Source organism: Sceloporus occidentalis, unplaced genomic scaffold, assembly GCF_023333645.1.
Source record: "Sceloporus occidentalis isolate IW3139 unplaced genomic scaffold, rSceOcc1.0.p SCAF_42, whole genome shotgun sequence".
Lineage (NCBI taxonomy): Eukaryota > Metazoa > Chordata > Lepidosauria > Squamata > Phrynosomatidae > Sceloporus > Sceloporus occidentalis.
In genome coordinates this window covers 6,561,183-6,574,640 of record NW_028317022.1, presented here as the reverse complement: position 1 = coordinate 6,574,640, position 13,458 = coordinate 6,561,183, and the positions used below count along the sequence as shown (strand labels likewise).

At 38.5% G+C, this 13,458-nt stretch overlaps 1 protein-coding gene across 1 annotated transcript in view; it reads right to left on the bottom strand.

Annotated features, from left to right (window-relative positions):
* Positions 1–10,885: 10,885 nt before the first annotated feature.
* LOC149289944 (utrophin-like) overlaps positions 10,886–13,458 on the bottom strand; it is a 233,397-nt gene continuing 230,824 nt past the window's right edge. Inside the window, 2 exon segments of the mRNA XM_089490156.1 lie at positions 10,886–10,917; positions 11,750–11,836. Coding sequence (XP_089346282.1) covers positions 10,886–10,917; positions 11,750–11,836 — 119 coding nt within the window.

Sequence of the window (13,458 nt, the reverse complement as noted above, 5' to 3'; positions counted from 1 at the left end):
CAATCGGTGGCTGCACACAGCAGATAAATACAGCGTAATCCTATCAGACACATTGCCATAGTGAAAACTACACTATTGTGTATGCAGGAGGTAGAACTGAGTTCTGATACATCCAAAGCTATTATAAGATGTGTGTTCAGCCGCTGTCTTGATTAAACGATCGCCCATGTTGAAAAAAAAAAAAAAAAAATCATACACAAAATAAAACCTTAGCATAAAAAAAAACTAGACAGAAACTAGCGTTGTGGAAAAGGGGGGAAAAAACTGAAAATTCTCAACAAGACATAAAATAATTCTTCCGTAGAAAAATATTTATTCAGTATAATGAGGAACCTCTGCTCATGAGTCAGTCTCGAGGAGAAAAGTTTCTAGTTATATTCTTTAGAAATGATTTGTCTGCTGCTCTTACAAGATAACTTTTAGACCTAGCTGTTGTCTTCACTAAAGGAAAACTGTAGTTGTGATGTATGCTGATCAAACCTGCAGACCGCAGAAAAGAAACACCGTATTGGCCCGAATATAGGCCTTTAAAGTGGGGTGCGGCCTATATTCGGGGTTTCGCACAGGAGTGCGCAGTTAGTGTCGCCCGACGCCCGGGACATGCAGTTCCGGGCACTGGGCGAGTGGTTTTTTTCTTTTATTTATCCCTGCTGCAGGTAAGCTATGCATATTGCGTATGCATATTTTGTCTATATTTTCTTTGTTCTGTGTGGTTTGATGTTAGATAACAGTTGAGTGAGCAACTTTATTGTCTTATAAAATATTGATAATATCCATATTTGAGTAAAATATTGCATGAGTATCTGCTTTAGAGTTTTACTCCTGACTGGGTCTGCTTTACTTCTATGTTTACTGAAATGATTGGGTACAATATTGGTTTAGAGTTGTTAGATAACAACCAACTTCTTCATTCTTTTTACCAATTGGGTCTCTCATCCACCATGATTACCTCTTGCCACTTGCGTATCCAAGATATCCCTACTTACTCTTTCTTTAAAAAGCCACTAAAAAACCCACCCTTTTCAGAGAAGCATACTGTCACGGAAGCCTTACAAAAAATTACTGCACTTTTTCTGAAGTAATACTGCAGTTTTTTGGACATGAAAAAACTGCAATACTGCACATTTACTGCAGTTGTACTGCATTTGTACTTCACTGTACTGCAGTTTTACTGCACATTTACTGCACTTTTTTTTTTATATTGCAAACCTACAGTTGTGCTTCAATGTACTGCAGCTTTATTGCATTTGTACTTCCGTACAAAAATAACTGCAGTAAAACTGCAGTACAGTGAAGTACAAATGCAGTAAAACTGCAGTAAATGTGCAGTAATACTGCAGTAAAAGTGCAGTATTGCAGTTTTTTCATGTCCAAAAGACAGCAGTATTACTTCAGAAAAACTGCAGTAATTTTTTCGTAAGGGAAGCCTTGGTGCCTGGGACTCCTGGTGGGGCCCGGGGGCCAGCCTCCACCCTACAGACTACTTCTTCCCCCTGCTACAGAGTGCCATGTTTCCCCAATCACCAGAGACTCTAAAGACAGGGTAGCTCAGACACAGATTTTGGACACCTGCATTTTGTGAGGGGGTTTATTTGTGGTGTTTTACTCTTCATCGAGTGAAGACATACAGGACAGAGAGCTCCATGGCCAGTATTTGCACCAAGATCTGATATACAGCAGGTTTCAGCCAGAAGTCAGGGAACCACCCGTGTTTACCATCTTTCACATAGAGTGGAAATACTGAGTCCTGTTTTCACCTCAACATTGTTGCTGTCTGATGCTTGGGGTGGGCTGCTGTACCACCTCACTGTCTTTTTCAGGACAGCACATACCCTGAATACGCTAAGCTACGTCTAGCCACAGCGCCAACACAGCTCCGGTGCAGTGGCATCCTCCTTCTCTACACAGCTCTGGTTCTGTCTGGCCCTGAAGGGGTAACCGCTGGTGTCTCGGCAGAAGGAAGCATTGTCTGCGGGTGAACCCAGTTGGGATACAGGGTGTCCCGTCACACATACAATCTAACCTTCTAATACCTCCAGCTGCATTCAGAGTAAAGCATCCGTCATCCCTACCTGAGAGATCTTGATAACATGTCCCTCTACAGTCATTATCACCCAAGCAGTACTTCTCCTGCTCTCTCATTTCCCCTCAATAGCATGTAAATTCACCTTCTGTACCAATGTGTGTAAATGTTGTTGTACATTTTCTGTCAATATGATTGTCTTCTTAATTATGATGGTACCATATAACAGCTGATTTCTGAAGCTTCCTTTCTGGTTCCGTTCTGATAGCACAGGTCCAGTAAAAACAGTCAGGAACAGTCGCTTTGTTCATCTGAAGTTTGGCATTTTTCCATTTAATAATATATATGTATAATATTGCATGCATTTTTACATTTAACTGACAATGTTACATTTATCTTCTTAAGTGATTGTAGGAAGAATAACGGTAGCAATTTCTCTGAAAAATACATCACTACTGACAAATGATACCTTGTTAGCGCATTCAATAAAGAAGGATTTAATACCCGCAGACCAGTTTTGCTCATTGATTTCTTGTTATTATCCAGAACTTGTTATTATCCAGAACAATAAAAAATACTACTTGTACAAACAATGTTAGGCTTTCATAGTAGAAATGTATGTATTGGTAAAGAAAATAAAATAAAAATTGGGATAAAAATAGATAACAATCTTCCCATAGATCACAATGGAAAACAATTGGATTTATCCCTGTAATACTTTTGGGCCATCTACTATTACTTAAGATAGGCATAATCTTCCAAATGCTAAACATAGATGGGACACGAGGCTGAGCACCGATTCTGCTTGTGATAGAATTACTGCAAAATTACTGGTTATTGGGCTTTTTCTTTTGCCTTTTTTAGCTGAGTTGGTGATCTGGTCTATTTAGGGTGACATGGCCTATTTACACAAATTGTGAGATAAGGGGGTAATTATCTACTTACTACTTTAACTACTTTTACCCTATGGTGCATAGTTATTATTGTTAAGAGTTATTATTTTTTATTTGTATAGCCCAAACTCATTCTCACAGTACATACATTCCATGGGTATGATAAAACTCAAATTGAAAGACTCAGATACATTTAGTTAAAAGGGCCCTGCTTGCAAGCTTACAATTTAGTTCCCATGTATGCTAATTTACCAACTTATTGTATTGATATAAATATTCATGTTCCGGAGTCACCTCACCTGGTAGTTTTTTCAAGCATGTTGTTATATATATTGTTCCTTTAAATTAGTGGTTCAGCTAAATGTTTTGCTTATCGGCATGAATCATAATACAGGTTATTTGAGAGACATCAATTTGACTTTGCTACTAGATATGTTTTCCTTTCCTTTCCTTGCACGTTTTGCTGCATATATCATCTATCTGTGTTGAGTGTAGTCTGGACAATGTTTTTGGAGCTTTTCTTAAATGATATCATAAACCTACCTTATCTAGGTTTGTCTCTAATGTTGGAAAGGTCACATACATTTAAAAATAAAAGCAAAAACCTCCTAAACAGGTCTAATGTTACCTTGGATATAGTTTCTTTATTTTGATTATAATACATACAAAAAAAGACCTTCCCTCTCCTTGGGGCCAGCATCTACCATATCCAAAGGTAAGTGGCCTTCCAAACAGTTAGTCAATTTGGGTTGATTTCTATGGATTAATCTACTTTCAGTAATCCCCAAAAAAACCTGGTGGCTAAATTATACATATATTTGTCAACTCCTACATCCAGACCTATAACCTACACTGAGTCCTTTTTTATGTGTTTTCTGAAATGTTGTAAAGGAAGCAAAAACAAAATTTAGCTTGTAGGAAATACAAAAAAAATGCACAAGGTGAACATATAAGATCACTAAATGACAATGACGTCTGTGCTTTCTTTCCATATGTAAGACCACCACATTAAAGAAGATCCAACTTGTTAAAATACATTTAAAAAATGCATAAAGAAGATCATTTGTCAAACACAGACTCTTGGATTGTTTACCTTCCTGATCTGCGTTGAAGATGAAGGGTAACCATCTTTTTTGACATTGAAGAAGGAGAATTGTCGAAACGAAAAACATTCACATATCATATTTTCACACAAACTCATGCGGATTTAGACCGAATTGAAACGACATAACATACTTCAAAATGATTACATTTCTCCAAATTCATACTTCATTGAGTTTGTCAAGTTCCAAATAATACATTTGAACCCCTTAAGGGCAATTAATCTTGTTAATCTATTGTTGTACAAAATGTCATTTATAATGTCATGTTTTTTGTTTTGAACTTAATAATAGCTTAAATTAGTTTTAAAAAAAATCTAGTGGTTGTTGTTCCAAAAGCAAATTTCTTTCCCTAAAAATTTCCATGAGCAACTAGCAAAAAAAATTAAAACCTTCAAAAATATAAATCTTAATATTAATGATAAGCTTTTATCTACATGTATATCATATTCTTGTGTCAGGTGAAAAGGTTTTGAGCCAAGAATACACAATATAGTTTTTGAATTTTCATTTGATCTAAATGCATCTGAATCGAATGAAATGGCTTGTCCATTCATTGTTTGCCTACGAATAACAAACATATTTAAAACTGTTCTTTCTAAAGGTTAATATCTTCTAGCATGTTAGGACTTTATACTACCCTTAAATACCAATATATGACATTGTTACCATACCCTTGCTTGAACATGTGAGTGTAATTAGATTCCATCATATTGGCTGTCTACTCTTATAATGTGGCTTGCTAATTTTAGTTGATGAAAGCATGCAATTGTTTAGAAGCAATTGTGCTCTAAAACACCTTGGGTATAACCAGTAAAGAAAAAGTTAAATGATTAAAATAACACATGCCCAGGGCCGGCCCGACAATGGAGCCGAGTGGGGCAGCCGCTCCAGGCGGCACTTTTGAAGGGGCGGCACTTTGCCGCCCCAAGCCTTTTTTTTTCTTTCTTTCTTTCTAAAGCGAAAGGGGCGCCGAGTGGTTTTTGCTTACCAAGCTGTCAGTACCCGCTCGGCGCCCCTCTCTCTCTCCTCTGCGGCGAGTCTTCCTGTTCAGTCTCGGTGCCGGCTTGTAATGCTGAGTGCCGGAAGATTTCCGGCGCTCAGCATTACAAGCCGGCACGGAGACTGAACAGGGAGATTCGCCTTAGGACTGCTGAAAGGTAAGTACAAGGGGGGGGGGTAGATAATATGGGGGGGGTAGATGGGGGGGGCGGCAGGGACGGAGGGAGAGGAAGGGTAAAAAAGGGGGGGGCGGCATTTTAAAATTCGCCCCCGGCAGCATTTTGCCTTGGGTCGGCCCTGCACATGCCTAAAACGTTTGCACTGTAGTATCAGTTCCTGGTCCAAAGTGGTACAAGGAAGGAAAAGCATGAACCCGGCGACAGGGTCATGGGCGGTCAAGGCTCACTGATGCACGTGGGGGATGAAGGCTGGCCTGTGTGGTCAAATCCAACAGACAAGCTACTGTAGCTCAAATTGCTGAAACGGTTAATGCTGGTTCTGGTAGAACACACAGAGCATCACAGTTTGTTGCGTATGGGGCTGTCTAACTGTAGAGCAGTCAGGGCACCCATACTGACCCACTGCCCACTGCCGAGAGCTCCTACAATCAGCATGTGAGCATAAGAACTGGAACACGGAGCAATGAAAGAAGGCGACCTGGTCTGATGAATCAGGTTTTCTTTTACATCACGTGGATGGCCGGGCGCGTGTGAGCTGCTTACCTGGAGAACACATGGCACCAGGATGCATCCATGGAGGGAATGGCAATAACAACAAAGTTCTATAACCATTAAAATATGCTTTATTTTTTGAGATTTAAAACATCACAAGGAATATCACCTTCAAAAGACTTTAGTGAAGATGGCCCGAAAAGTGGGTCAAAATCATTTACTATGGAGTTTCTAATTATAAAATAACAAAACATAACTGAGCATAATTCAAAAATAAAATCTGAATTATGTTTAACTATGACTTCCAAAACATTTCCTTATGAATTGATTTTTAATTGGCACATTTAAACAAAACAAAGTAACCATGTGTTCATCATACATGCATACATACATGTAGACAGTAGTCAATGATGGGAGAAAAGGTCTTGATTTTGCTTGCATTGCAAGAGCAATCATCACTAAAGGAAAACATCAGGGCTTATTCCGTAACCAGCAAGTTTTATTTCACCTCTATTAATATGCAATATAAAGGGCCAGCCCCTGATGGTTTCTCCTGCACGAAGGACTGAGATGACCCTCTGTAATGCATAGTTAATGTGGAACAGTTCAAGCATTTTAACATTTTACACACTGCACAGGGCCAGCTCAACCCTTCTGACAGAAGAAAGTTGACCCTTCATGATGCTGAGTTAAGTTAGTGAGATCAAACATTTCTTCTCAGCTCCTCTCCCCTACAACCTTTGGTTTAGTGATGTTGACACAATGCTTAATTATTCTGGCTTAATTTGCAGCTTTCTACAACATTGAGAGGATTGTTGTTCTAGTTCCATGTCAGTTAGTGAGGCAAGACATATGTGTGTACACGTTTTACAAGCTGACATTTAAAAAACATTAAATTGAAAGCAGGTTCAATTATTGTGGCACACAAGTGGCGATATTATCTGCGTGGTGTTAAATATACTACAATCCACCCTAAATCCACAGAGAGTGTTGTGGCAAGTACAATGTTGACATATGTGTTCCAAGATATTGGGTATCACCCAGACATGTTAAGTAAAGAGGACGTCTGCTGTTAGATGCTTAGAGGACCTTTCTCTTATTCTGTTGCGCAATGTTTTGCAGGCCCTGATTGTATTATATGGTTTAAACACTTTCACGAGGAGAGACACAGCACTTTGCACACAATTACAATCAGTGATGTCTCATAGTGCTTGCGAGTGACGTTTACGCTTCAGCAATGTGATGGTCACAGGTTCTAAAGTCGACAAACTGTAAATCCGTTTGTCGATAGGTTGACATTATAGGAGATGACACCGGCTGAAGGAATGTGCAATGTAACATATAAGCCCCAAAGCTGATGCACCTTTTCATGGATAGATTGTATATATATATATTTGTGTGTTAAAAAAGCATACAAATTCTAAAACCTCCCTCCCCTTTCCTATAATAATATTTATACAAATGACATATGTATACCTATTTCCAAATACTCCACAGATCTTTAATTTACATTTGCATAGAAAGGGAAGAAAACAGAGAACAGACAGTATGTAAAAACACATCATCTTCATCTTTGGGTATATTCAGTGCGGTACTGCTTCAGTAGAAGTCACACAGTTGAGTGTAGCAGGCCGTTTCTACTTTCTGTGCAACCGGTCAATAACAGGCTTTTTGATTGGCTCTCTTACGAAGGGACGCTGTGCCAACGACTGATGATTCTCTCACATTGCCTGTTTAGATAAAATACAATATATATATTCATCAGTTTTTCATGAACACTCAACCCATGGAATGCAGTGTGTACTGGCTTGAAAAGGCTATAGACGATTATTCTAGAATAGACATAAGTTGAAAATATTTGTGAAGAAATAGCATGATTTGTCTTCTCTATATGGTTAACAGGATAGAGCAAATGATTACATTGGACATTAGCACTTGCATGGGCTTAACTTCTATAGACCGTGTAGATGATTCACTGGATGTTGGATGAAAATGTGCCAACTTTCCAAGGAAGACTTGCCTGGGTTCAACTAAAATCTTTTATTAACAGTTGAGTTGGAAAAAACCAACATTCTATAATGCCCAAGTTGAGTTGAAAAAGTAAGAATTTGCTCCAACTCAACAACGCAGTGGGCTGGGGGGGAAATAATGACGGGCTAGGGCAAGGGCTATCTAGGAAAGAGTGAAGGCCATCCCTTTGATAAAAAACAGAGCAGGGGAGTTTCTTGTGGTTACTAGAGGGATAAGGGGACCCTGTATAATGCGTAGCTAAATCATTGAACAGAATATTAGGAAACCTCCATATTACCTATGCATTATGAAGGGCTAGCTTAGGCATTCTTCGAGGAAAAGTTAATTGGGGTTTAAATTACATAATGTATAATAATATCAGATAATATTTAAATATCCAGCAAAATCCCTCTTTAGTGAATATATCCTATAAAAAAACATACATTTTTGAATCCCCCAGTTTGGAGAATAAACCCCATATATTGTAGATAGGGAGAGAGAATCGTCACTATAAAGCTGTGTCTGGCAGATACCAGCACCTTGACGTGGCAATGTTCCACAATACTGCATTTCACAATCTCCTAATGCAAAATAATGTTAGGCTGCATTATGGCAGGAGTTTATCCAGTAAGTATAGAATTTACTGTAATTGGTATTTTTCCGGAATATTGCTCCTTTTATTTGGATTATTGCCACTTCTTTAATAATGACTGTGCAGTTTTCTATATTTATTGGCACAATATGTGTCTAAAAAATAAAATCACTGCCATACAAAGTCACTTCTATGAGGAACGCACCCTGACATTACAAAAAATATAGCATTACAGTTCTTGAAATTAACTGGCAACATGCTTATTTTGAATTGATATCTGTCCAAACTAAAGAGCAGTTGTTGTTTTGCTGTATAACTAAGTAAATGTTACACATGCAGAGAAAAAAACCTGTTTCAAAAATAACTGTTTAATGCAATGCTTTTACTGTTATATAGGTTAATTGGAAATGATTCGTACCTGCTGTCTTCCAGAAAGACTCGCTGTAAATAAAGAAAAAAAAAAGTCCATTATTGCAAGCCGAACCAAAACATCGCACATCGAGCATGTTCTAAATAACCAACGTGGACGCTTTGATGATTAGAAAAGACTAGAACAAAGCCTTTATATGTTTCATATTTATGGATGTCTTCTGCTACGGATTTATTTAGTACCTGCCTACTTGATTTCATGGGAAAAGTCCCTCGTTTTCATCTTTTGATATATTTTTGGTAAGATGGACGGGGAAAACTTAGAAAAACGTTGTTAAAGGAAGTTCAGTTTAAATAACCAGAGTCTACAGGAATAAAGGTGTATGTATTATAAAACGGGGTTTACCAATCCTTCTCCATATTTTACTCTTAACTGAACTCTCCATCCAAGAACTCTGACCATACAATATCAGTAAGTTAATTAAAGGCACAGTTGCCACCTGTTAATATCTGTTCCTTTTTTCATAAGAACCCATTGACTTAAAGTGCTTTTTTTCTATGTGACATACCGTATGGAACTACTTCGCCTATTGCAGATTAATGGAACAGCCGGTAGAGGTGGTAGAGGGTACTACAGTGAGGGAATTTAACTATGCATGGGATAGGTACAAAGCTAGCCTGAAATTAAGAGAAGACCAAGGACTAATTAAGGCCTGAGTCTATACATCAGGAATGGGCAGACTAGATGAGCCAAATGGTTCTAACCTGCTACTAGACATGCTCGGCGGCTAGTACGGCAAAGTTGGGCAGCTGTATGAAAATGCAATGGGAAATGCAATCAATGCCTGCTTAGCAGGCTAGCTCTCCAATGGTAAGGATTTAACCCTTCACACTCCAAATACCATTGACCTCACATGCGCAGAACACCAGGAGTTACTGCTTCCAGTAACTGTGTTCATATTATATTCTTGTGCGACCTCAAATAATAAATTTCCATTACTTTATCCTTTGCTTGCACACATAATGGACTAATGAATGCCAAAGTGCCCCTGGATATTTTCTTTTGTCGTTGTATTTCTCTTCTATGTTTGTGAGTGGGTCAGACAATTACTCCTCGACTGCACGGATTTATTAAAACAATATATGTGAACTTCACGCTGGTAAAAATGACCTTTGAATAGAATCAATCCCTCCACTGAGCCTCACGGTAAAATCATCTTATTCTCCCTGTTCCGCACCTGGGAGATAATGTAACCTTTTGACTCATTAAATGTGTTTGCTTTACAAGCCATTTAAAGCACACACTGGCCATGAAATCTAAAATGAATTATAAATGAGGAAGGAACGTCGTATAATAACCGTACACAACTGACATGACCTGAAACTTTAACGAAAAATCCAATCTCCTTTGCATTAACATAATTCAGAAACAACTGCAATAATAAAGATATTGTGAATTGGCAAACATGGTAGACAAAACTAGGCTACATTGGCGCTGTACCTTTTGACTCATTAAATGTGTTTGCTTTACAAGCCATTTAAAGCACACACTGGCCATGAAATCTAAAATGAATTATAAATGAGGAAGGAACGTCGTATAATAACCGTACACAACTGACATGACCTGAAACTTTAACGAAAAATCCAATCTCCTTTGCATTAACATAATTCAGAAACAACTGCAATAATAAAGATATTGTGAATTGGCAAACATGGTAGACAAAACTAGGCTACATTGGCGCTGTGCACTTTTTTGGTGTACACACTCTTTGGGGGGGGCACAATTTATATTGATCTAGTATGCCTGCGGGGAGATCTGTACCTCTGCTGATGATCTCATTGCTCCTCCTGTTGTATACTACGATGACATCATAGCTTTGCACTCTATCCTAACATGAGATACAAGAGAGCAGATCTACTACGTACTATGGGTCCAGTTACCGCCAAATCCTCCAAACAGATGATGGTAAAAAAATAAGTAAAGAATATTTTTTTTCTTTGGCTAATAGCTGTGCTCAGACAAGCATGTGATACATTCAATAAATGATACCCTAGATTTCTTGGAACCAGGTATTTTTATGCTGCTGCAAAAATCTCATCATTTATCTCTTTGCTCCCAATGACAGAGCATTTGAATTTTATGTCTATGCACGCAATACACTTTCACTGCACTGCTAGAGTAAAAATAAAAGTGAAACTATTTTATTTGGTATCTGTCATGGGCATTAAAGTGCTTTAGCTATTGAGGCATTGAAACCTCAAATAAAAGAGGAGATTTATATGCAAGGAAACAGGTAAGCACACTATGTTACAATGCAATGTCACTCGAGAAGGTGTCTGAACTTAAAGGAGAAACATTGAGAGCTGACAATTCAGCCGCTCTATACATCTTTAGAAAGTTTTAAAGAAAACGGAATTTTAAAAAACCCACAGTACTAGAAAGCCAGCACACTTCCGCAAAAGAGCAGACCTTCCGGTCACCCCTGCTCCCCCGATTGGAGGAATAGGGGAGAGGCTGTGCAGAATCACCCTAAGAACAGAATATTTCAGGCAGATTTGCAGAGAAAGAGAGGTGCAGAAACGCAATCTGTCTGCAATACTGGGGCTTCTTAGGGTACTTCCCCAAAAATACAGATTCACGGGGACAGTCTCTCCACCCTTCCTCCAATCGGGGGGGCCATCCCGGAAGCGCCACCCTTTGCGAAAATGTGTCGGGAGTCAAGACTGAACACACGTGGACTAGCGGAAGACAGAAGAAAGAAGACAGAACAAGAAGATACAAGAGAAGAAGCGGATCTGCATGAAAGGAGACAGGGGCATGGAAGTTGTCCTCAGATACGGTAGCCCGCACCCCTAATTTATAGATTGAAATTAGGGGGGAAAAGTATAATAATATATGACGGTATGTGACAAGCATTATGCAGACATCTCCAATGACAAAGATTCATTCTTTGTCCCTGAATAGCTCAAAACATGTATATGTTTTCGACCAAATTCCTACTGGGTTCATTTCAATGTATCATTAGGCACTCAGATAGCCAGGACTCAGCAGGGACATTTCAATATGCAAGTAACACTGCAAAACTTACAGCTGCTCTGGGGAAATGTGCTGTTTATTTGCTCCATCACATCTGCTAGGTCTGTGCTGGTACTATGAGGTGGGGACAACAGATCATCTGTGAATACATTTAGAAGAAAGAAAAGAAGCAATTAGTAAGAATATATACAAATATATAAAGCAAACCATTTTGACAGTTTTCACACCAGTATAGAAGCCTGTGTGTGTGTGTGTGTGTATGTGTGTGTGTATGTGTGTGTGTGTATGTGTGTATGTGTATGTGTATGTGTGTGTGTGTGTGTGTGTGTAGGTGTTGTGCGTAGGTGTTGTGCCCCCTAGTTCTTTGCTATCACTATTCAGAGATATCCTGATAGATCACTGGTCCCGGCTCTGGTAAAAGCAGAAAGAAGTAGACAATTTCCATGCAACCAAGTTTGCTACAGACAATTATAAACAAAACAAAATTTGCAGAACTGTTCTATACAAAATATGTATTTAAATTGTATTTTCTTTAATGTTACCATAGTAACTGAATGCAGAGAAGTCTGAGAAATGGCCATCAAACTTTTGTGTGCTTCTGTTTCCTGTGGATACTGCCTGATATTTCTTGCGTAACGAGTCCCTCAGGGAAGTTCACTAGGCAGCGTTATTCTACGGGACTTTTATAGGCTAGGAAACATATTCTATTCTTTTCACCAAAAGTACGTATTATTATCGGTGTGACCGAGACGCAGTTTCAAGACAACCCAATGCATAACAGCATAGTAAAATAACTCTAGAGAAAGGTTTACAGCAAATATGTCTGTCCAGAATATATACTTTCATTCAAATTGGCACCTGCAAGTCTAAGGAACTAGCAATGTACAACTGAAGTCTGGGTTTCAACTTAAATCTCCAGTTTTCATGATAGATTCTCTTTCATTGTGTGAAATATGCTATGCATAACCATGGCTAATTACTAGTGTGGCTGTGTTAACAGTGGCTGCAGGCACTATATTAGAAGAATTCTAAGTGATGGCTCCTTCTCCAGGAAGAAGAGAATGTTTAATCAACTGCATTAGTCCTTTACATAGCTCGGCTTCTATAAGCGGGATAATCAAAGTCACAGCACTTGTATTTTAAAGTGAATTTCAACTGCGGATGTTCATTATTTAACACTCACCCTTTGACGTGCAAGAATAAATTCCAGAGTCCATCTATCTGTCCATCTGTCTACCTATCTGTATATCTATCTACCTATCTATCTGTCCATCTACCTATCTATCGGTACTGGTACAAGAAGCAGGTTTGGTTGTTTGAAGGGAGAAGAAATAAACGAAAGCCTTCTGACTTTGCATCTTAGAACCAAAACATACATTACTACTTAAGGGGTGCAGACTACGACCTGCTTGTCTAACACCGGATAAAGAGCCATCTAGTTGTCTTATAGAGGTAGGATTCTGAATTAACTTGGCTATGTCTATATCCATTTGAAATACACAATCTGAAATGCGTTATTCAAAGAGAGGATTTATGTGATTCAAACTGGATTCTGGCAGTGTACATCCTAACATAACTTGAATATATATATTGTAAGAAGAACTGAATAAATTGGTGGCGGCATATAAATAAAAGATATTAACAATATAAAGTAACCATCACCTTTTTTTGCCTTGGAGTATCAAAGTTTTTATGCATAGACACAAGTGATTATATACTGATAAGTGGGGCATAATATGCCTAGAACATCATCTTCAATAA